This window comes from Ambystoma mexicanum, chromosome 4p (genome assembly GCF_040938575.1).
Source record: "Ambystoma mexicanum isolate Mex_15411 chromosome 4p, UKY_AmexF1_1, whole genome shotgun sequence".
Taxonomy (NCBI): domain Eukaryota; kingdom Metazoa; phylum Chordata; class Amphibia; order Caudata; family Ambystomatidae; genus Ambystoma; species Ambystoma mexicanum.
In genome coordinates this window covers 1,066,654,756-1,066,678,972 of record NC_090927.1, presented here as the reverse complement: position 1 = coordinate 1,066,678,972, position 24,217 = coordinate 1,066,654,756, and the positions used below count along the sequence as shown (strand labels likewise).

The window sequence follows — 24,217 nt, the reverse complement described above, 5'->3', positions numbered from 1 at the left end:
GAGTGGAGCAGGGATGAGGCACAGTTGGAAGAATTGCTGAGGGGTCTGCCCCTACCGGGACTCCCCAAAGAAATTGGGGAGATCCTCGAGCGCCCCATAACTGTAGAGGAAGTCCTACTGGCCATCAGGAGGATGAATTTGGGGTGAACTCTGGGGAAGGATGGCTTCTCGATGAAGTTTTACAAACTATTCAGGTCACTGCTTGCCCCACACCTGGTAAAGGTATTTAACGCATGCCTACAAGGGGAGGCCCTACCACCCACATTGTTGCTCGCAATGATCACCACAATACCTAAGGAAGGGAAGCACCCTGACAGGTGCTCTTCCTACCGACCTATCTCTCTCTCCTAAACGGGGATGTAAAAATCCTCGCATATGTCTTGTGAACAAGACGAATTTGGACTTCGATTATGGAAACCGGGTGGGCTTTATAAGAGGGAGACATTCGGAAAACAATTAACTTGATCCACGGTGCCCAAATGAGGGGCCTAGAAGCATGTTTGGTGTAGCTGGTTTCAGAGAAGGGCTTCGACTGGGTCGAATGGCCCTTCATGATGAAGGTACTGACGAAAATGGGGCTGAGGACAAACTTCTTGAGATGGGTGACAAAACTTTACAATAAACCCAGGGCTAGGGTACGGGTCAACAGGGGTATTGCAGGGATTTTCGTGGTAACAAGAGGTACAAGACAGGGCTGTCCCCTCTCTCCATTACTGTATGCTCTAGCAATGGAGCCACTGGCAATTGAGGTTCGGACAAATGGACAAATTAAGTGTACAGTAGGGGAGAGCATAAGTACAAAATCTCGCTCTTTGCAGACGCCATATTGGCCTACCTCGCTATAGAGCACTCTCTCCCGGCACTAATGACCCAGATCTCGGAGTATGGCCGCCTCTCAGGGCTCAAGATCAACGTAGGAAAATCCTGTATATTGCCCATACTCAAGCAGAGTTCCCTCCGCGACTCGAGAAGGAGATACCAGGGCATGAGGGTGGACGCAAAAAGTATAAAATAACTGGCCATTTAGTTGACCAGGGATCTAAACGAGATGTTTGCAGCTAATTACAACCCCCTCAGGGCTCAACTGAAAATCGACTTGAAGCTTATATTGACCTGGTATGGTCGAATGACTTCAATAAAGATGAACGTGCTCCCCAGGCTCCTGTATCTGTTTGCAGCAATCCCGAGGCAGCTCCTGCAGAACTGCTCCTAGAAGTCACAGGGGAAATCCAAAGATTTATATGGAAAAACAAGACAGCTAGTGTTAAACAGAGGTATACGATTTGGCCGTGGTGCAATTGTTCGCAGGCAAATTGACTGTGGACGATTTGGCCGCAAAGACAATTTTGCTGCAGCCAATTCGGGCCAAATTTAAACCCCCCACGCCCAAAAGACTCCCAACCCACCCACCACTTACCTTTTTGGCGCCCGCTTTGTTTCTGACCCTGCAGCGTCGGACCCATCCCTCCTACTCTTTACAAATGATCGAATGTTACTGGCCGAAGGGGGTCCCTGGCCACATGTGGTGATGTCCCAAGGTACAAGTGTTTTGGAAGGAGGTGCTGAGTTGTCTGGAAGAGATCACAGGAATTCAATTGTACTTAGACCCCCCTTACAGATTCTTTTGGGGATCCCACAGAAGAACCGAAACGAATACAGGCTCCCCAAGATGTGGGACGCACTGTTGAGAGCAGGGCGGGTGGCCGTAGCCCAGTGCTGGAAGAGGGACACGCTACCGTCAAAAGAACTATGGGAAGGGAAAGTACACAATATGATGGTTTTGGAGAGGCTGACCGCAGCAGTGAATGATGGGATGAGATGAGTGAGTTTCGAGTGGAGTGCTCTGTTGCTTAAGTGGGGATTGGGTGAAGGGAATTTTGGGGGTCAAGTAAACACATAAGTGTATTTTGAACCAGGGCAGAGAGGGGAGAGGCCCCAGAGGGAGCCGAAAAATGTAGAACATAGACATAACTCTGAGGAATCCTCCGAGACACGGACAATGGGGTAACAACACCACTGAACGAGTTTTGTTAGGAAAGGGGTTGTGGGGGAGGGGTGAGGCTTAGGGATAGAAGGAGTGGGGGAGCAGGAGGGGTGGCAAGACTGCTAAGTAATGTGGTTGGTTATTGAAATCATTATTGTTGAAATGTTTTGTTTTCATAATAAATGCCAATAAAATTAAAGACTCTGCCCTCAATTTCATTTGATTTAAAAATTGAGATGCATTTTCCTTCATTAAATGTAAATCTTCATACAGCGAGACATTAATGCGTGACCTTATCTTACCGTATAAGGATATCACTCGCCAATGAAATAATCCTTGAATCATAACACACCAAGTTTGTATTGCACAGACTGCATTGGGACTGAAAGAGGATGCTTTAATGTTTTTTGGCCTCAAGTCTCTCCCATGGAAGTCCGTAGGCGGATGGTAAAATCTCAAGTCCATATATGATCTCTGAGATCACCTTGCCAATATAAAATCTAGTGAGTCATTTAATTGTGAACTTACAATATTTATTATACATTTTCCTCATTTGATATACCAACTGATCAATTTTTTCCCCAATGGTTTTAAAAATAATGCATCATTCGCTCCTGCCATTATTAGAAAAGCCAAATAAGTGATTTCTCCCACTTTGGATAATTTTAATATTATCAATTGACGCGTGTATTTTCCCCCAGTTCTGCAATGTTTGGCAAAATGAATCGCATTTAATTTTTTTGGTTATCAAATCATTATTTTTGGCATATTCACTTAGTGCCGTAAGAAGCCGCTGGAGCCCTATAGGCGTGGCATCTAACAATACAATGTCAACCGCCTATGCCATCCAGCTTATGCGTTAATTTCCTAATTTAGGGCTAACTAATGCCCCCTTAGCCAATGCTTTGTTCAGATCTGGTAAATGCAGGTTAAAAAGGCAGGGTGCTAATATGCAACACTGTCGAAGTCCTCTTGTTGTATTTATTGGCTCAGTTAAATTGCTTTCAATATCTAATTTGACTTGCACTCTGGTATTTTCATGAATATGCATTATGATCGCTAACAGTGAACGAGGGATTCCCCACCTGCTAAATTTCTGGCAAAGCAGCGGCCGATTGTACCAAAAGCCTTCAAAAAAATCAATAATTGCTGTATACATCGAGTAGTCCTTATTTAACCAAACTTTATCTGAGAAATGCAATCATGTTTAAATATGCAGATTGGCTACATGTGCATGCCGACACGTGACCTCGTATTAGCGGGCAATCTAATTTCATTGATCCACAGCCTTTCTAGTACTTGAGTTAATGAAGCAGTATTTTGAAGAAAATTCAAATATTACATCCATAGACATTTGGGCAGAGATTCTTTTTGCAGTAGTTTTGCCTCCTCCCTGATATGTACCACTTTCTGGCTTGCACATACTTCTGGTGTATGTGCCTTCACCATGGCATGGTTTCAGTGTGTGACCATTACTTGTGCTTTCATGTGCTTTTCAAAGCCGTGTATTAACCCCTTAAAACATCCAGCAAAACCTCAGCTCGCAGTACATAATTGCCCTACGATCTGAAGTCCCGAGTAGAGTTTGCCATTGAAATAATGTCAGGGGGGAAATGTGCCTTCCAAAATGCTAGACCAATTTGTTTTCTTTATTCAAACCATGCAAGTTTGGTGTCACCTCTGAAATGAGTGCATGTAACCTGCAGTCACACAATTGAGTACTATCAGAACTGGCTCATGCCTTTTGTTTATTGGCTATTAAGTCCCATGGAGTTAGCTGATTGTTACAGTACTTGGGAGGGAGTAATCTGGCACAAAGTGCTGTTCAGATGTGCCTATTTTACTCAAGACCTAGATCCACGCATCACAATATTCTTTAATTGAACAGATTTGGTCAATAAAACTAAAAACCAAAAAGAAACATTTTGGCTTTTGTATAGACATGGATGGCAGGGTTCGAAAATAATTAAGATTTGATGAGCAGGAGCTAAAACCAGCTCCAGGCTGTCGGACGTCATCCAGTAGGCAGGAGCTACAGCTGGTGGACCAGGAGCGAGTACCCAGTACACTGCGAATCCGAGTTCCACATGAGATGCACCCTTTACATTTTTGCTCATCATGTACGATTCGTTATGTTTAAATGTGTCCTAGATGTCCTAATTCTTCGTTAACATTCTCAAAATATTCAAAGTTAATGCCACATATGCATGTTTGTAAGGGTATCCCCCTTTACTTCACCTAGAAAACGTCCCCTACACTTACTGAGTCTACCTTCACTTCGCCGGACATTTACTTGGTCCTACATCTACTTGTCATGCCTTTACTTCATGCGCATTTCCACACTGTGAAGGTTGCAATGGATGTGGTTCAGGTTAGCTAAAGGATAGGGTTGGGGCTCGGGGTAGAATATGGGGTAAAAGGGAAGGTGGGCTAAGCTGCAGGGTGCCTCCCTATGTAATGAAGATGTAAATGCTAGGGGAAGTGAAAGATGGAAGTAAATGTATGGGGAAGTGAATTCAGGGGAAGTAAAGGCATCTGTTGTAAGGCTTCAGTCGGCCTTGGGAGCCAAAGGTAGCTGTTGGTTTCAAGCTAACCAGCGTCTCCTAGGCTAGAAGCAGGAGTTAAATAGCTCCCAGCAATTTCGAGCCCTGTCAAATCGGCATTTGCTCGGCACGGCCTTAATGGTACTCCCTCGCCATAAGATAGTAACATCTGCAAAATTATGTGTTTATTGGGGCATACCAAAGTAGTGTCTATACCCAAACCAAAACTGTCAATGCTTTAGTTTAACAGGACTTCAACGCAAGGACAAGAATAATGCTCATAAACCAAGTGGCTGAAAGCACGCTTGTTTAAGAGATTTATTTTTGCACAAGTACTGCATTTATAGATGCACCTAAGGCCATTCTCTCTCTGAAGACTGCTTTGAAATGACACTGCAGGGACTTGCAGTGCTCAGTTTGTTACAGCTTGATCGAGCGAGCTCGGAGATCCCAGGAGGATATGTTTTGGGTGGGGAGGGGAAGGAAGCAGGTCGGAATGGGAAAGAAGCAGGTGGGAATGGCCATAGGCAATCAATGGCTGGGGTGGGTAAATAGCCAAACACCCACAAGCTGCGTGTGCTTTCTTGCGTCCCATCTGCCTCTACTAGCTGTTATCCAATGCAATAGTTTCGACCTACCAAAACTAACAAACCTTGTTAGATTTAATTTAAAGAAATGAGGATTACGTGTATTTATTTTCAAAATGTATTTAAGACAATACATTTAATCCTCTAACAATCAAGAATTATAAATGTACGGCTGGAATACAGCCAGTCTTAATATCTCTAAATAATGTAGAAGAATAATAATTTATAATCATTCCGATATGTTGAAAACACAGCAATAACATAGTTCTAATTATATTCAATATTTATGAATGGCACACAATAAAGACATTTACACAGATACAATACATAAAACACATAGTATAGCACCAACCTACTCCTATTTTGTGACTACCAATTAACCCTAGTCTTGCATCAATGTGCTTAAAAATCACTCGTATGTCTTAAACATACTCCACATTGCAAGGTACAAGTCTTCTCGATCTCTATTCAACATTAGTAGCAGGCGCAGGTTATTTCCAAGGAAACAAATCGATTGGTGCATTTGCGAGCCTTACCTCATGGTAAGCCCACTCGCGTCCTCGCTCCAGTCATCGTTATTTTTATTTTTTTCTCTTTCAGACCACAATGGAAAGGAAGAAGGGACCACACACAGTCCCTTCTCCCTGTTCTATGGTGGCAATTTTTTCTGTTTACTTTTTGCTTCAATGTACTTGAATGGCCACCATGGAAGGGGAGAAGGGACTAAATGTCCCTTCTCCCCTTCCATGGTGGCCATTTTCTTTGTTTGCTATGGCCGCAGCAGAAAGAAATAACTGACCAGGTTTTTCTGTCCGGTGACCATTTTTAAAAAATATGCTTGTACTTGCTGCGAAACGCAATGCGTCTTGCAGCTGGGAAAAAAACCCATTAGTAGCCGGTCTAACGGGCCAGGGTACTAATGGCCCTCGACGACGGGCCATTACCGCATAGATCCTGTAACTATGGGACCTGGGGGCATTACCTAATGCAGTAATGGCCCGCAGTCTCGGGGCATATTGCCTAATTAACGCACTCATAATTGTAGAGAACCCACATCTCCACCTACCAATCCTCCAAAGTAGGTTTTTTTCTAGTATTCCAGACTCTCATAATCAATTTTGCTGCAACTACCAGTGCCTTAACAATCGACCGTCTACCTCCCATCATGCAACAAGACCACTTGTGCTTGTGATCTAGGGATCTTAATATTTAGAATCATATCTCCTCTATCTTAAACCTCTTTCCAAAAAACACATACTCTTAAACAACCCCAAAGCATACGTATCAAAGTTCCTCTATCACCACCATAACCCCCATTGTCTATAAAACCTAGGTTATACATTCGTACTGGTGTCCAGTAAAGACGTCCCACCATTTTCTGCTGTATCAGTCTTAAATTCATGTCCGTTTTTGTTCTAGACCCAATCCGAAGTAAATCATCCCATTCTTCGAGCAATATTATCAAACCTTAATCTTCTGACAAAGTCTGTCTTGATTTTTCCCAGGATTCCAGGTATAGTTGTTCCATGGGCATCATATCCATATAAGTAGACACCAGGTGCGCCGGTATATCAAACAATTTGCAGCACTTCGGTCTAGATTCCAAGGTACTACCCAACACATCAAGTCTCTGAATCAACAAAGTTCGTAGTTTCCCATATTGGGTCAGCTCTCTTTTCTCTAGCTCAAACCGCTGTCTTGAGTTCCCGAAAGCTCACTATCCGGCCCTCTCATTTCTGACATCTCGTATTTAGATGTAGTGCCGAAGGCGAAGAGAGTGGGCATTTTTATAAGCACATCCCACAAACTGACTGTTAGGATTTCTAGCCCAACCATTCTTGTTTTACATACCTCTGTAGGATCAGCAGCTCATTTTTCAGACCAGGGCAGTTTGCATTTACCAATTTATCCTACAGCTGTTCATAGCATTTGTTTATCCAATGAAACCCATGAGGCGTTCTCTCCCACCCATGTCAGTGATGAGGCAGATATACGGGCGCAAGCTTACAGGTGCTTCAATTTGCATTATTTGTAGCATGTTTTTCTTAAATTCTAATGTATTTACTTGTTTTATTTGCTTGTTTTATCTTTTAGTGCTTTCAGATGCCCCCATAAGTTTCACGATCACTGTGACCTCAGACCCAGGAGAAAATGACGAAAGTAAGTTGCCTATTGAGTATTGCCTCATCGTGTCTTTTTAATACTTATGTTGACAGGCCTGCAGTTCGTTTGATTCACAGCTTATGAAAAATGTACTGCTCAGTTTCGTGAAATATACTTCATTTATAATTAAGCATTTTTACAACGAAAGATTGTAGACAATTTTGATAGAATGGGGCTTTTTTGATACTTTTGTCCTCCGTTTTTCCAGGAAACATAAAAGCAGAACACAAAATGTGCACCCACCACTAGCCATTGATGAGTGATAGTTCGCTTTTGGCCTGTAAGAAATGGTCCTCTGTGTGCATGTGGAGAAATGGCACTATCCAAGGGGGCTGGCGGAGGGACAGTGACGTTTTGTGTCCGTCTAGCAGCTTATAACCTGGAATTATTACCACCGATAAATGCATGGCTCCGTTTTACAATACATTCTGCTGCTTTTTATGTTGGATGGAGCGGGGGAAAGAGAGCGAAAAGTAGCCATTAGATGAAAAATAGTGGTTTATATGTTACACGACCACCACATTTTTACTCATGAGAAACAGTTACAATGATTTCAATATCTAAGCTCTAATGTTTGTGTGATTGTTCTGGGGATCTTCTAACTAAATTATACATCATGTTTTGACTAAGTAGATGCCTGGCCATCACATCCACTTTTCTGTCTCTGATGCTGCTAAATCCTTTCCCATCTTCAGTGGGATATCTGTGTGCGCCAACACTACTTCCAGAGAAGGGAGGTTATTAATGGAACAATATGAATGGGCTACGTCCTATATCCCAAAAGACGCAATCCAGGGCAGACCCTCTTTTTTATTGTATAATCCATAAAATCTGTGTGACTTTCAACAATCCTCCACAGAAAGCATGTGTTGCAAAGAAGACTAACCCATGTGAAACAGGCAGTCCTTTCCCTTATTGTGTCATCCTGTGTTAGGCAATTTTCCCCAGAAGTAATAAAATATAGTGGCGCTTAAGTTATTTGTGACATGATATGTTAGGGCAGATTTCCTTTTTTGGGTTTTCTGCTGTCCCATTATATTGGATCTCTTTTGCTTTTTCCTTTTTTTGGCTGTGATACTGCTTTTGTGGCCAGCGTTACTTCAACTGAAGTCCCCTTGCCAATGCTGCCATTTTTTGACGTGCTGTCTATGGCAGCCCTACGGCTTCTAAGAAAGGGGTGTTTTTTTAAGCACTCCAAGGCATAAAATAAGCAGTGTTGTATAGCAATTTGCTATGAAATTCTGTAGGTTTGCCAATTAAATTGATGCTTGTATAACACAGCTAGCTATTTAAAGTTCCTTCTTCAATGAAAGCACAGCTCACCCGGCATTCTGTTTTTTTTATGTGTTCACTGCAAGTTCAAAGAGGCTAATGGAGAGCGAGTGCAGCAGTAATATCCTCCACTCTGAAATTTGCCCACGGCGTGTGTGTTTTTTTTATTTTATTTTTTTAAATAACTGCAAATCAGAAGTATATCAGGATGATCATACTATAACCTGTTTATTTATTTTTTTAAAGACAGTATGCAATTTGCTTCCTAAAAAGGTATGTCACATAATGCATTCTTACAGTATTTATACTGTAAAACACTGCATTGTCTACATGTTTTTCAGTAAAGTTTTGGTTAGTGTATCTAAATCTCAGTGTCCACTAGATTTCATATTGTTGTCAACACTTTTGAGGATGTACATGCTCATATGATATGATCTGATCTGATATGGCATTTATAACGCACCTATATACAAGTGTTTCAAGGTGCGACGAGGCAAGGGCGGGGAAACGGAGGGAAGACGGAGACACCGATCCTACTAGGCCAGGTGACATTGAGATTGCCCAAGTGCGATGGGGGGGGAGGGGGGGGGGGGAAGTGCAAAGGGGGAGCAGTGCAGTACATGGGATGACAGTGAATTAAATAAAGATAATGAATAGAATAATAGGATAAGAAGTGCAGCCAGCTGGTGACCAGTGCAAGGGTAAGTGCAGACATCAGGTGTCAAGTGCTAGTAGGGGCTGAAGGGATACAGGGGGGGGTCCTGTGCGTGAGATAAGAGGGTAGCCAGGGAAACCAGTGCAGGAGGGTGAGAGAAAGCGGAAGCAGAGAGGAAGGTCTTGAGGTGCTTCCGGAATTGTAGATGGTTCTCCTTAAGTTTCAAAGAGGCAGGGAGGCTGTTCCAGAGAGAGGGCCCAGCAGAAGAAAGATCTACCACCAACACGCTGCTTGGAGAAGCGACTAACCCTGAGGGAGTTGGAGGCGGATGAGCGAAGTGCTCGAGAAGGAAGATATTTAGGGAGAGAGAGTTGAAGGTATCGCAGTCCCAGGCCCCAGAAGGCCTTGTGGAGAATGCAGAGGGTTTTGAACTTAATCCTCGCCGCCACTGGGCGCCAGTGCAGAGATTTCAATCCTGGAGAGATGCGATCCCTGGGCTTGAGGCCAAGGACAAGTCTTGCAGTCCTGTTTTGGATGAGTTGCAGAGGGCAAAAAGTAGAGGCAGGCAGATTTAGAAAGAGGCTGTTCCAGTAGTCCAGCCTAGAGAGAAGCAGAGCTCTGGAGACAGTGAGCTTCTGGGGGAAGGAGAGGAAAGGAAGGATACCCCCTAAGGAGGTGCAGCTGGTAGTGTGACTTCTTTCAGAGATGTGAGGAGAGAAGGAAAGTGTGGAGTCGAAGATGACCCAGAGTATTTGGCATACACTGAGACCTGCTGGTTGCATACGTTTGTGCAACTGGTGCTCAACCCATGTGCTGATCCCAAACTCCTTGACATTCTCTTATCACCCTGTTACTGTATACCAGTAATATAAGTAGTGATCAATGTTTTCCATCCAGTCTATACATCTACAGATCTACTGCAGTACCAGGCACTTTAGTTAGCCTTCAGAGGTCACTTTGCTCTATAATTATGATTGCATTGTATATTGGCACCTGTGGGAGAGAGCTGGCCAGTCTGGAGGCTGGGAAAGCAAGCAGAATATGCAAGTAGCTGCTCGCATTTCATGCCGCCGCTGCCCTTTGGCTCAGCCTCACCCTGTCCTTTTAAAGCAGTAGCCCAGGCCAAGTCTCCACTGGAGTGCCACATATGAACCCCCTGCCCCCATCGCCCACTCAAATGCACACCACCTTGCTCACATGCAGATTCTGGAGATAACTTATTTCCAATCTCGGACATATGGGTCTCAAATCTTTTTTAGGGAAGCATGAATTATGTCGAGCCTGGTTACCTCAAACAAAAAAAGTAGCAGCATCCCCGTTGGTGGCTCAGATTGTGGTAAAGATAAATGCTGCTTTCATGGATGCATTGGGCTGGATTGCTGCACCTGTGCTTACCTGACTTGGGCTTGAGGATCGTTGGTGGCCCAAGTGGTAATTAATGCTATATTGAAAACAGTTAATAACAATTTTACTGAAGCAATTTGGAATGAGTTATTTTCTTTTGTCATTGAGGATGCATAACATGAGTACCACCCTGAACTCCATCTCCAAGCCACTGCCCTACACCCACACCTTGATGGATGAATCTGCGCCACTCCTGCAGCACAATTTGGCATTATTTCACAGAGCTCTTGCTCCTGCTAAGAAGGCCGCCCTGCTCTAGTCGCACCCTTGAGGAGTCGGTATGCCGGCCAGCAACAACGTTGTACCGCGCTTGGAGGTCTCTGTGGCAGTCTTGTGCTTCTCATTGGTTGGAACCTGATTTAACCACAACCTGTATCCGAGCAGAAAGGCTTGCTGGTGTACCCCTTTGAAGGCTTCCTAATGAGGCTCTGCTCCTGTCTGGGCCATCCTTTCATTGAACCACACCTTGATGGATGCGTCTGCGGCCCTTCTGCAGCACACCGTGTGCAGGAGGAGGCTGATGCCTAATTTCAGCATTATTCTAAGGAGCTCTTGCCAAGATGGCCGCCCTGCTCCAGGCACACCATCGAGGAGCCAGTGTACTGGCACGCAACAACATTTGACCCAGTATGGCGGTCTCTTTGGCAGCCTTTTACATATCATTGGTTGAAACCTAATTAAACCACAACCTGGATCCGAGCCGGAAGGCTTGCTGGTGTCCCCCTTTGGAGGCTCAATTCCTGTCGGAGGCTTCCGGCAGCTAAGCCGATAGGCAGTGCCCCTCCTTCCCTGATGTTTCCGCTTCACTCGTTTCATCACCGGCACGCCTCCTTATATGTTGATTTGATGTTACTCTTTGCTTCACAGATGGTAAGCAAGGGCCTTATCCCTTTCCCACTGGCTCACCCCGTTTTGTTTGGTCTGCTACTTACGCTACCTATGTTTCACTGCTTCTGCGTCATGGTTTTTGGATCGCCCTGTATCCTGATCTTTGTCCTTTCAGCATTTGACTTAGCAGTTCATAACGAGTCCGGCGGTAACCCTGCTGGCGCTACTGGCGGGTTGCTGCTGGACTCGTAATCATTTCCTGGCGCCTGATTTCCCGGTGCCACTGGATCATTACGAGTCTGGTGGCCCGGTAAGTCAGGCGCTGCTAAATTGTAAGTCCCCATTCCCATAGAGTCCCATAAGACTCTACGGGAGTGGGGACACAGAAGCGTCGGCACCATTGCCAACTGTGCCGGCGCTTCCGTGAAGTGTTTGCCTACTATGGCCGCTGCGCCCAGCTGGGTCAGACCTGTCGGGAACAGCAGCCACGGCAGGCAAACACGTAGTTTGCCGATCCGAAAACAAGGGTGCCGGTGAGATTACTGGCACCCATGTTTCCAGACCGGCAAACTTAGACTGAGGCCCTATATATCTTAATTTGGACTATGACAGTTCTTGTGCTTTAGGCCTCCTGCCTGTTTCTCTGGTGAGTCATTGAGTCCCTTCCTGCATCTTGCTCAGTGAGGTAGGGCCACCAGTCTGCCCTCCTATCTCCTCGTCTGGTCCATTTTGTATATCTACTTTTGCTGCTGACACACTCCCATGTTGCTTCCCACATGTTTCACCCAGAATAGAGTTGTCATGCCTTGTTGCTGCATATCTGATGTAACCCCTTTCTTGTGGATGAGACTTTCCCTCCTTACACACCTCATAATGTGCTGGGGAGGCCCCGTTTCCTTATCTCCAGTGATTATCTCTCTCTTCCATTAATCATGCTTTTATGCTGCATTGCTTACTATGTGCTCACTGCTTCTTCACTTTCCTGACCACCCCTCACTTATGCCCTCTGATCATTTTTACTGTAACCCTCACCTTCCTGTTTTCACTGTCTTCATGTTGCCTGCTGTTTCAGATCTTTCCCCAAGCGAGTTTTCTCCTGTCTTCAGTCACTTGCCTGCTTAGTCTTAACTCTTTTTCTGCATGCCTAATGTAGCCCCTCATTTCATGATGCAAGCTTGTCCAGTCTTCAGTCAATCTTAGCTCCTTGTCTTAATTGCTCTCTCGGTTCCTAATGCAATCTGCCTACTTGGCCCTGCACTTTAATTGTTTTGTATGTGTTGTACCTCTTTTTACTCTTCTCCTCTTGCACTTACTTTCCTCCTACCACCCTCTTTTTTTCATGTTCAGCACTTGCGCTTTCCAAATTGTCTCACAACCTAGTCAGAACGTTTTTGTTTCTTACTTCCCTCTACCTTACCTCTGCTGCTCTCAGGTTTAGCACTTGGACTTTCTGAATGTTTCAAGACCTTTTTAACAACATTTTGTTTTTATTTCTCCCCTGCTTGTCTTGATGCGCCCCAAAACACAATTTTTGCTGTATTGTGCGCATTATAAATACAATAAAAAGAGCAGCAATGGACAGTTTGTCCAACTCTGAAGTTGACAAATACCCTGCTTGCTGCAAATCCATGCTATGACTTTCCCTGAAGATTTAATTATTTCATTTTATGAACCTTCTGAACTTCTCCGTACACAGCAAATGATGGGTTAAGCATACAATATGTGGGACACTGCCCTGTGAAACACTCACTGCACCCAGCTGCACAGAGCCTTGCACTGAAAAATGTTTTCAGATCCTTTTTTATCATATCTATTTATGTCCGTTCATACAGCTAACATTTTACAGACATTCCTTACTAATTTCTTATTTCAGCTGTACACTCTACTGCTATGTTGTTGCTAATTGTATTTCTTGGGTACAAATGCCTTCTGGTTACTTTTTAAATTTTAGTACAAAATTGCTAATCTAATGAGTTTGTTTGCTAATCTAGAAAACTTTAATTGGCAAATTCTGTATCAATTTTTGAAAACTAATGTATGCCTTGCAATCAGATTCACCGTTGGACACAAACTATCACCCTACATTTGTGTTCTGGAGTAAGTTGGTGGCTGCTATAATTTAATTTAGTTTTGTCTTCACTGGAGGGGGATAGCTGGTTGTACCACATTTGTTGCCCAAATAGTCTGGTAGCTATTGGGGTACTGATACATTTTTGAAGTCCTGGTCCAGGGTCTCAGGCCTTGGGTACTGGATCCTGTTTCCATCCCTGTACTTTCTTCTACCTCTTCCAAGCCAAATTCAATGCAGCCGACTCTGGGAGTGCATGTCCACGGGTCCTGAGGTTCTCTTCAGAATTCTCTTCCAGGGTCTCCCGTGTCCTTGATTAGTGGTGTTTTTCAGCCCCCCAGTTCCTCCTGCGATTGTCCATTGGCTTGCATTTAACCAAATCCTCTTTTCCGCTTCCTTCCTGTGCTGGTCAGCTGGGTTGGAAACCTGGGAGTGCTGCTTTTCAAGGAGGTCCTCCCTTGCATCCCCTTAGTTCCCACCCATGGAGAACAAGTACTTAGCTTGCTTTAAACCATGACCACGGCTTGCTTATGGATTTTGTCCTGTCAATTCTTACCTAAACCTGTCATCCTTCATGGGTCCCCGGATGTTTACTGCAATTTCACCTGATGTATGTAAATCACTGCTCTGCACTTGTGCATATCACGATGTATTTGGTTACTGTGTCTAACGTTTGTTGCATTGTATTCTAATTTTTCTGGAGTTTGAGACAATGTAGGTCCACATCTGTATTTGGAGACAAAATCTGTATGCTGCTTGTGAGGAAGGAAGTTCTCTTTTGCTGACCCAAATGATTGCCCTCCACTTTTTGTGTGTTTGTGATGACCTGGCCATTTTTCACCAGTCTGTCCCCACCAGAGCTCATGTGTGACCCGACTCTTCAATACTGTAGCCCAGGCAGTGGCACTGGTTCTGGTTGGTGAAAGTTACCTTAAAATAGTGGCTGCACGAGTAGTGGACAGTTGGGCTCGCAGACAAGCTCTTCCTTCCTGGAGCCTCCCACATGGGGTCTCACGTTTTGTAAAATGCAATTAGTGGATCTTTATTCAGAAAAACAATGAACATTAAAGTTCTATTCAAATGAACATTCCATACAATTAAACACAACAAAAACATTACTGCCAATTATCCCAGTAGCAACACTACATCAGACCATCCATTCGATTTTTAAAAGTACCTCATCAAACTTCCTTCCCTTTTGCTCTATTTAAAAAAAAACAATTAGTAAGAACTCTCCCCAAAGTGCTACATACTACAACATGTTTTAAAGATAAGCATAATGTTCTGATGAGACACTTCAAAGGAAGTACAAAGCTTGTTCGCAATATTGTATTTTTATTTTGCGTAATGAAGGCTTCAGATAAAGCAGTTTTAGGTCTTTCTACAACAGCTGGAAAAAGTGAAAGTGAATTAATATCTCGGCTTGATTTGGGCATCTACAAAAACATTTACCCATATCCTGTCCTTTCAAAGGTCTCACGGGTGAATTCATGGTTTAAAGATTAAAACAGGCTCTTGTAACAGTAGCACAATTTCTAAAAAAACTGGGCTGTGTGCGGTAAGTTTGTAGACCACTCTGAGTTGTAATACCAGCGTGAAACCTAAAAGTCTCACCCTGTTCTCTTTGTTCGAGCCACGAAGCGACTAGCCTACGCTGCATTCTACGAGGAAGGAGAATCTGTCAAACAATCATTTAAATTATGGACTACATTAATCTCGTGTAGCTATTTTTTTATTACTGTGGGCAATCCAAGGTATGACCATAATCCTTAAAACAACCTTCAAAACCATTTGGGATAAAACAGCCACCACCTTTAAAAAAAACTAGGAGATGGGTGCTAAATTAAAAGGATCAACAAAAATTGAACCCCAATTCCTGATGACCTGCCCGATTAGGAGTGCAATGGGGTACACCCAAAAGTCTCTTGCACCATGTTAGGGAGAATTTTCAGAAATGTGCTAATTCCCTTCTACCTTAGAGACCCCCAGAACGTTTACTGGACTTTAGGACTTTTAATGGTATTACCGAAATTGTTCGTTTTCCCCCCACATATGTTACAATTGACCTTCACAATTCGGTCAATTGTGAAAAGGTCAATTGTAATTCGAACAGTTGTAAAACAAACAATTTGTATACAACCCTTTTAATTTCTTACCTGGAGAGAGTGAGATCTTTTTCCCACTCTCATATTTTTCTGTGATTTGAACTCTGTGTTTCTTTTGGTTTTGGAGTCTGACAAACTCCATAGGCATCTTTTTACATTGTGACACACAACACCTTCAGTGCAGTGGCACGGGGAAGTCTTTCAGATTTCCCAAAGGTTTAAATACCTTCTCTTGGATAACTACTGTTTACAAGAGCAGTGAAGTGAAATTGACTTTACTTACATTTGTAACTTTCTAGACCCAGCACACCCTATCTTACAATAGGGTGCTGGAGGATTTACCTAGTATCCAGTTTGTCTAAGTTTCTCATGTCAAATTTTTTGTTACCCTTTCTACAATTAATGGCTGGTGGCAGTGGTTTACTTTTTACTACCATTGTGTGTTTTTACCACTGGCTGTGTTCGCAGCTGCATTAAGGCACCCATGTGTGCCCATTTTGTCAAAATGGCCCTGGTCTTCTTTTTTCAACATTTCTTGCTGGAAAGGTCTTTCTTGAGATTTAATGTGCGCCAAACCAGGTTTAGTCTCTTTGTTTGCTTTGTCTTTGGTGGGATTCACTGGTGAAGCCCGCCTCTGGTTCCAGTATGTCTGGCAGGGGCAGGAAGTGAGGGAGGTGCCCACAACTCCCAGTGCTTAATCCTCTTAGTTACAGGAATGCACCCAAAGGTGATTGGCTGACTGACTGTCCTTGGAGGACAGCCACCCTGCTGTGTGATTGACAGCTAGTATGTGAATGAAGGGGAGAAACCTGCATAAAAGGTGAGGCTTTTTGCTTGGAAGGCAGTCTCGACCATTGGACGAAGGAATCCGAAGAACTTGGAAGAGGCGCCTGCTGCAACTCCTGGACCTTTGGTTTGCCCGGTGAAGCCCTTCTGCTGTGCTGAAGCTCCGAATTCGCCTCGACTAGAAAAGACCTGCAAAGGATGGCTTCGCCCCTTGGGTTGGTGGGACCAATCGACCCCAAGATGAGCTCGTCTGGAAATCCTCTCAGAGCTGGCTGTACTTCCATTGCTGCTGCAGGAACCGAAGTTCCAGGGAGAGGAACACAAGAATCGAATGAGTGTCTTTTATGTCGGACCCAAGCTCCAGAAAGATCCTCTGGACTCCCAGGAAGCAGGACTGACCAAGCCTGAACCACCTCAACTGAGTGCTGGACCCCAGATGTGAGGAAAGTCCATAGTGGTATCCGAGAACCGCAGTGGTGGTATTTGCGAGAGCCGCGAGGAGCTGAAACCGTGAAGTGCAGCTGATTTGCCCATTGCTGCCGCCGACCTTGAATTTGTAGTGCAGGAGTCAACCGACATCCTCCCTCTTGTCCCCACGACTGAGGCCCAGGAACAACAGGATCTGCAGACCTACACAGGAACAGAAGCCAGCTGGAACCAATGTTTTCTAACCAAAGGTACTTTCAAACTAAGGGGACTTAACTCTTGTTGTGTGACCTTACAAACTCTCAGTTGAGACTTGTCTTGGTTGCTTTTTGTAGAGTTGCTTGCAGCTCTGCTTCTCACAGGCCTCCCAGCTTGTGGCCGTACAGTGATTTCATTTTCTACAAATATTTCTAAAACATTGTGTAAGACTTTTACTTACCTGCAAGAAGTGCTCAAGCTCACCTAGACGTTTGATCAATTAACATTGGCTGGCCTGGTTCCCTGAAAGACTCTTCTTCCCTCTGACTTGGTGCTTTACCTTTCCTCCTGGAAAGGGTAATTTTACTTTGCATTGGGGCGTTCAAAAGTACTTGCCTGCTTCAGAATATTTGTTTAACCTTTTCTTGATTCGCAACCCTTTTTTCTTTGATACCAAAGTCAGTATTGCTCTAAATGTACCATTGATATATTAATGTCCAGTGTCCTAGTTATTTTAAGTCACCTCAGGATGTAGAAAGCAACTGTGATATATCCCAAATAGGTACTTGCTGATTTAGAGAAACTAAGTGTGTATTTTGGAGTGTATTTTTGTGTTACTAATATAGTGTTCCCTTCTGAAGAAGGCTTATTCAACTAACTGTTAAATTAAAAATTGTTTAATCAAGAAACCTTGAGTGTAAGAGTTTATTTGAATGCTTGTCACTGTGAATGTCTGTGTAAAAACCCTACTTCTCACATTGACCCCTTCTGAGATTGGTAGTGTGGCTGAGCAGCCAGGCTAATCTGTGTAGTACAGACTTGTACCAAAGGTTGCGTTACCTATTGCCAGGAGGACAAGGTTGGTGTAGTCTCTCAAGGGTACTGCATACAATCTTGCCTAACACACCATCTATTTGCCACTTGTTAAATCCTATCCCCCTTAAAGAATCCCTAAACATCATCTCCAAATAAACACACTGCTTCCATTTGAATTTAAAACATTTGAGAAGGACGTGACCCGAAGGCTACTACTTGGTGTAGGTGATAAATGAACCCCAAAATAGCCACATTCCGTACCTATAATGGACATGAGTAAACTTAGAACGTTGGGCTAGTAGTCTTAAAGCCCCTCTGAAAAATCATCACTGCTGATTTCATAATTTTAACATTTAGTTAGACCTCTTGCTTTCATATATACAATGTAAGCATCCACGAGTATCTGAAGTGAGTGTGGGAGTCTAGCCGGAAAAGTGGCATCAGCATATGACAAAATTGGAATCTGAACACCATAATAGTAGCATAGTAGCAACATCTGCTTTCTTGTTACTTGGCTATTCATGTAGTGAAATATAAAAAGATTAAACAGTGTGGAGGCTAGGACACAGAGGTCAGACTAAAAACATGTCTGCCAGTTTATTTGCACGATCTCTTGTCTGTATTTCCTTCACAAATAGAAATTAAGATGTTTGTCTCCAGGGAATCCTAGCTCATGCAATGTTGACAACATTGAGATCTATCCAATGTCCAATGCTGTTGCCAAGAACATGTATGCCACATGTAGTGGCTCACTTTCGATAAACAGATTTTGCAGCCAATAAATACAATTGTAAAGCTTGATGAGGCATCCACGCCTTACTGGAATCCCAACTAATTAAAAGATGCATGACAATTCACTAACACCCATTCTTTGGTCTTATTCAAGATGATTTTCCTAGATAGCTTAAAAGAGCAATGATAGAGGGATATAGGGCAATAGCAACATGGGGTCGTGCGATTTTCCCCTTCCTGAAAAATTGGGAATATAATTGCCTTGTTTATGGGACTCTAGGTACCTATTCATTTTAACCATACATTATAAATGTTACAAAAGAGATATCCACAGTTTGGGTAAGTGTTTAAACCCATCCAAAGCAATCTTATCTGGGCCTGGACTTTTATTTAGCTTAGGCTGACTTGATCGTGATTGGTTGGAGAATGGGAACATAAAGTCAATTTCTGGCATTGGCTCTGGCATTCAGCTCACAAAGGAATGTGTCGGTGTGCCTGTGCGAGGGCTGTTTTGGAAGGTTGATATGCGGTGGCTAGCACAGTGTCTGGCCGCCACATGTGTGAATGGTACATGTGTATTGGATTGATGTTTGGGGTTACCCTCTGCCCTCCGGATTTGCCATAAGGAACACTCCAGGAATGTTGTCAACTACTGGGATTCACTTCTGACGCACCCATGAGAGAAGAGACGAGTTATTCCCCAGCCTGTTTTGGAATGCAAAACTGACTGTTGAGCAAACCTTTCCTCCTCCTGACCAAAATAACCTTCTCCATTGTTCCTTTCCCTTGAGGCAGCTGTGACAGATATTTTGCTTCTGATGTGTTTTTGTGTCTCCCTAGTTCCCAGGTCTCACCTGTGCTGCTGAACACCTTGAACCAAGCACTGCACCCTTCTTTCTTTAAGGCATAGCAGTTGCCTCTGTTGGAACCTTTCCTCAACACTGCAAAGGAAAACCCAAAGTGTTCCCAGCATTGAGACCTTCAGTGGTGTTCCTGCTGCATGTTTATTGAATTGCGACCTGTGAACCCTGACTGGTCACTGTTGCAGAATCTCTGCTTTCAAGCCGGAGTCTCCATTCTTTCACCTGCAGGTTGTCATGGGGTCCCTTCCGGCTGGTATCACTGGTCTGTTGTCCTTGTCAGGGTATTTGTTTTCTGACCTTGCCCTTTAGCTGACAATCACAACCCTCCTTGCTGTTACTCCAAAGGTTAGTCTGTTGGCTGTCCTCTGAAACAACTCTTCATTTCTTGGTTGCAGTTTCCTGTGGTTGGGACTGGGGGGCTCTTGCTCACCCTTGATTGTGTACAATTTTTTCATGGCTGTATGGCACCCCTGATGAGCTTGTCATTCAAACACTGAACCTCAACCATCCTGACTGGTGTCCTCCATACTCTCCTTTGCAACCTATTGCTTTTATGAAGAGTGGTGAGAAAAACATGTTGACTGAACTTTCTCTGAATGACCCTCCCCTCATTCTGAAGCTCTTATTTGTGCCGTAGGTGCCTCTGTGCAGACCTGTTAGGTACACTGTGGGTTAACATTGGCCCATTTGATTTCTATGCGCCCATAGACTTAACATTTGTACTTAGGTATAATTGTTTTTTCAGGCCTTCAAGCCTCATTCAAAGTCCATTAGGATCTGGTGTACTTGTGTAACCCTTAAATAGTCCTATGAGACCACTTTGTGTTGTGTGACAAATTGAGGGAATTTGTCCCTTCTCCCCAAGTGGTACCCCCGACCCCTGTGAGGGTAGGAAGGTGAGCCTGCTTTGCAGCATCCTCCATAGGGCTCAAGGCAAGTGGGACCACACCGTGAGAGACCACTCCCTAAACCAATTCACTTGATTGCATACATGGGACCACCCAACATATCAAATAACCTCCAAGTACAGAGACTTGACCAAAAAGAAAGTTACAATGTGCTATTATCAGGAAGATGGAGCAGTGTTATCTTTAAATAGAAATCACCAATCCACTGCAATATGTGCGTTTATTTATTCATTTTTTCCATTTATAAAGCACACAAAGCAGGCCTTGGGCATTGTGGTGCTGTTATAGGCAAGGCTTCCTTCGTTACAAGCAACAAATGGGGAAAAATAGGACAGCCAGTCGGTGGTTCGTGGTTACAGTGAACCAAATACCAGACAGGTAACAGAGAAAAATATGAATCAATAAAGAGAAAAAGAACGTGCTGTGTACCATGAGGATGGGGGAACTATTTGGTCCAAAGGTCAACAGAGAACTGGCCGTTACCACTCAAAACTGATGGGATGTCTGGGAGCCTTTAACAGTCTAACGCATGACAGGCTAGTTAACGAGCATGGTTTTGAGGGCTTTCCGGAAAGATATGTGAGGTGTCTCATTCCTGAGGGTGATTGGGAGGGCATTCCATTGTTAAGGCACAATAAAAGGGAAGCTGGCAGCGCTTAAAGGAGGAGTACTTGTCAAACATGAGAGGAAAGAGAGGAACACCTACTGAAACGGGGGAGGTCCCCTGATGGTGAACACTAGCAGGAGGTGTAGCCGCAGGAGGACGCAGAGCCCCCGAAATTCAGAGTTGCCTGGGACCAGCAAAGCAAATGCTGGAAGCCCAGCGTGTGCGAGAGACTGAAGCAGGGGCGACAACAGTCAGAGAATCAGTGGTGGCGTGACAGTCAGAGCTTAACAGTCCATTTTGCAATCCAAAAGAGGCTGGGGAATAACTTCCATCATCTCTTCTCTCTTGGATGCTTCAGAGGTGAATCCCATTAGTTGACAATATTCCTGTAGTGTCCTTTCTTATGGCAAATCTGGAGGGTAGAGGGTAACCCCAATCCTATACACATGTACCATTCAAACACATGGTGGCTAGCCACCACACATCAACCTTCCAAAACAGCCTTGGCACAGGCACACCCATACATTCCTTTGTGAGTTCCTTGCCAGAGCCAATGCCGGAAATTGATCTTAGATTCCCGTTCTCCAACCAATCACTTTAAAATCAGCATAAGCTAAATAAGTCATCATGGTTATGTTATTGGAATTAGTACAGCACATAGTTACCCTAAGGTATCTTGGCGCTAGAGAGGGAGGAGCAAACCAGCATCCATCAGCCACTGTAAACTAGAACAGAATAGTCTCGAGAGCCCTTCTGAACGCCAAATGATTTGGCAACATGTTTACTGTCAGTGGCCGGTCATTCAGATTTGGGCAGCGACAACTGAAAACGCCCGACCACCGATAAGCGAGCAGCGGAAAGTAGGCACACACAGCAAACCGGCCATAGGTGAACACACATGACGGTTGGGATGATACCGGGTGTATTTGGTCTGGAGGTATTGGTCCCCCAGTCCATGCAACGCTGGATGAACAATACAAAGTGCCTTGAACTTGATACACTGCGCCACCGGAAGCCAATGCAAGGTGCGCAGCACAGGGGAGATGTGAGCCCCATGAGGTGACCCTGTTGCTACCCGGGCAGCCAGATTTTGAAGATGCTGCAGCCATTGGACCAAACCGTTGGGCTGAGCTAGGTGTAAGGAGTTACAATAATCCAGCTGGCTAAGCACATGGCTGCAACCAACGGCCGGTAGCATGGGAAGCACCTTTTTTAATGTTTTAAGATGAAAATGACCTGCTTTACACACTGCAGCTACTTGGTCATTCATAGAAAGGGAGGCCGACAGAGTCACTCCCAGGTTCTTCACCTTAGTCACAGGGACAGGAAGGGGGCAGAGAGTGGAAGGCCAGAAAGAAGACACCCAAAGTGCAGGATCGGGGGGCGGGCCACCTACCACCATGACCTGTCTTGTTTCCATTCAACTTTAGCCAGTTGCGGTTCACCCACTCTCCAACGGCCGTCAGGCACTGATGAAGGCACAACGACTTCTCAGCCTGATCAAGATCTAGACGGATCAGGATCTGAGTGTCATCGGCATAAGCATAGCACCTGCCGCTGATGTAGCGGATGAGACAAATCAGAGGCCAGATGTAAATATTGAAGAGAATGAGGGACAAGGCAGAGCCCTGCGGAACCCCACAGGTAAGGTGGCAGGTACCTGAGCAGAACGGAGGAAGAGAAAGCACCTGGGTATGATCGGCCAGGAAAACGAAAACCAGGCTAGCACCGGACTAGAGATCCCAATCTGAGTCGAGCGAGTCAGCAAGGTGGGATGGTCCACTGAGTCAAAAACCGCTGACAGGTCTAAAAGAATCAGGGGCCCGCCCCACCTGCATCAGCCAATCTGGCCATGTCGTCCTGAACCGATACCAGGACGCTTTCCGTGCCCCGACCAGCTCTGAACCCTGATTGGGTAGGGTCCAGAAATTTAGAAGATTCCTGGAATGAAGATAGAAGGGGTGAAATCAGACTCCAAGAGCTTCATAGAAAAAGGTAGAAGAGAGAGAGGGCATTAATTAGAAAGTAGAGAAGGGTCTAGTGAAGGTTTTTTCAGAAGGGGAATCACTGTAGCTATCTTAAATTCTGCTGGAATAACCCCATTTATTGCTGTAGCAAATTCCGTTTGTAGATTTTGGAAGCTATCTTTCATCACAGCCAGAGGAACCACATCCAGAGGGGAGCTAGACTTGATGTGGCTTGCATGGTAGTGCGAATCGCCTCATTGTGACACGAAAAACTGGGACGTAGATTCACAACGATCCTGAGAAGAACTAACCTTAGTAGTGTATTTCTCTGTGGAAGACAATGATTTGTCCACAAGAGCTTTAGGCTGTCATAAGGCAGCCTCAATTTTCTGGGCTAATTAAGATTTCTTAGCAGCACTGATGGCTGAGAAATATGCTATTGAGCAGGCTTTGTATTGGACTCTAAGAAGATGTCCCGGGAGGATAGCTCAGCGGCAGCGTGCGCGTCTTGGAAGCAAGACGACATGAAGCAACACAGGTTCGATCCCCGGGTCCGCGCTTAGAAACCTCTGGGTGTTTAAGCGCGTTATAAATAACTAAGACAAAAAAAACTATTCCTGTAACAGCGCCTCGATGCCTGCGGGCTGTGTGAGCGCTTTATAAATGTAATTAATTAATTAATTCATTAACTAAAATTGGAGTCGTATGCAATGCGCCACTTGCGGTCAGCCTGTGAGCTGCTTTTAGCGGTTGAGAAAACCATGGTTCCGAAGGGCGCCTACGTGGTTGGATAAGCTGCAAAGGAGCCATTACTTCAGCTGCTTCTTGCAAAGAGCAAGGCAGCACAGAAAGAGAAGCGTTTTGAATCACCCGACACTTTGCTTTAACTAGTGAGACCAGATCCAGCTAATAGTGCGCTGCCACACACGAGGTGTGGGGATTATGGGGGGAATCTTCGATTGAGCATGGTCTGCTTTAAAACTGCAGGTCACTAAATAGTGGTCAGACCACAATACAGGTTCAACCAATTGAACAGCTAAAAAAGCTTCATTAGTCCATATCAGATCCAGAGTATTACCCATCCTGTGAGTGGGTCACACTACCATTTGGTGGAAATTAAGGTCAGTCAGACTAGCAACAGATCTAGCGCAGGGGCTCGAGGACAGTTGAATTACAAATTAAAATCACCCAACAAGGTGAGTGTATTTCAACTTGAGATCCTCCACCAGATCAGCTAGAGGATGGAGCAAGCCAACATAGGTGCCAGGGGGGCGGATAAAAAAATGGCAAGTTAGGAGTGAGGAA

The 24,217-nt window shown here is 44.4% G+C and overlaps 1 protein-coding gene across 1 annotated transcript in view; it reads left to right on the top strand.

Annotated features, from left to right (window-relative positions):
- Positions 1-24,217, top strand: part of RWDD1 (RWD domain containing 1) — a 279,324-nt gene that overhangs the window by 34,466 nt on the left and 220,641 nt on the right. The window contains exon 2 of the mRNA XM_069606657.1: positions 7,209-7,274. Within this exon, the coding sequence (XP_069462758.1) occupies positions 7,209-7,274 (66 nt within the window). The remainder of the gene's footprint in view (positions 1-7,208; positions 7,275-24,217) is intronic.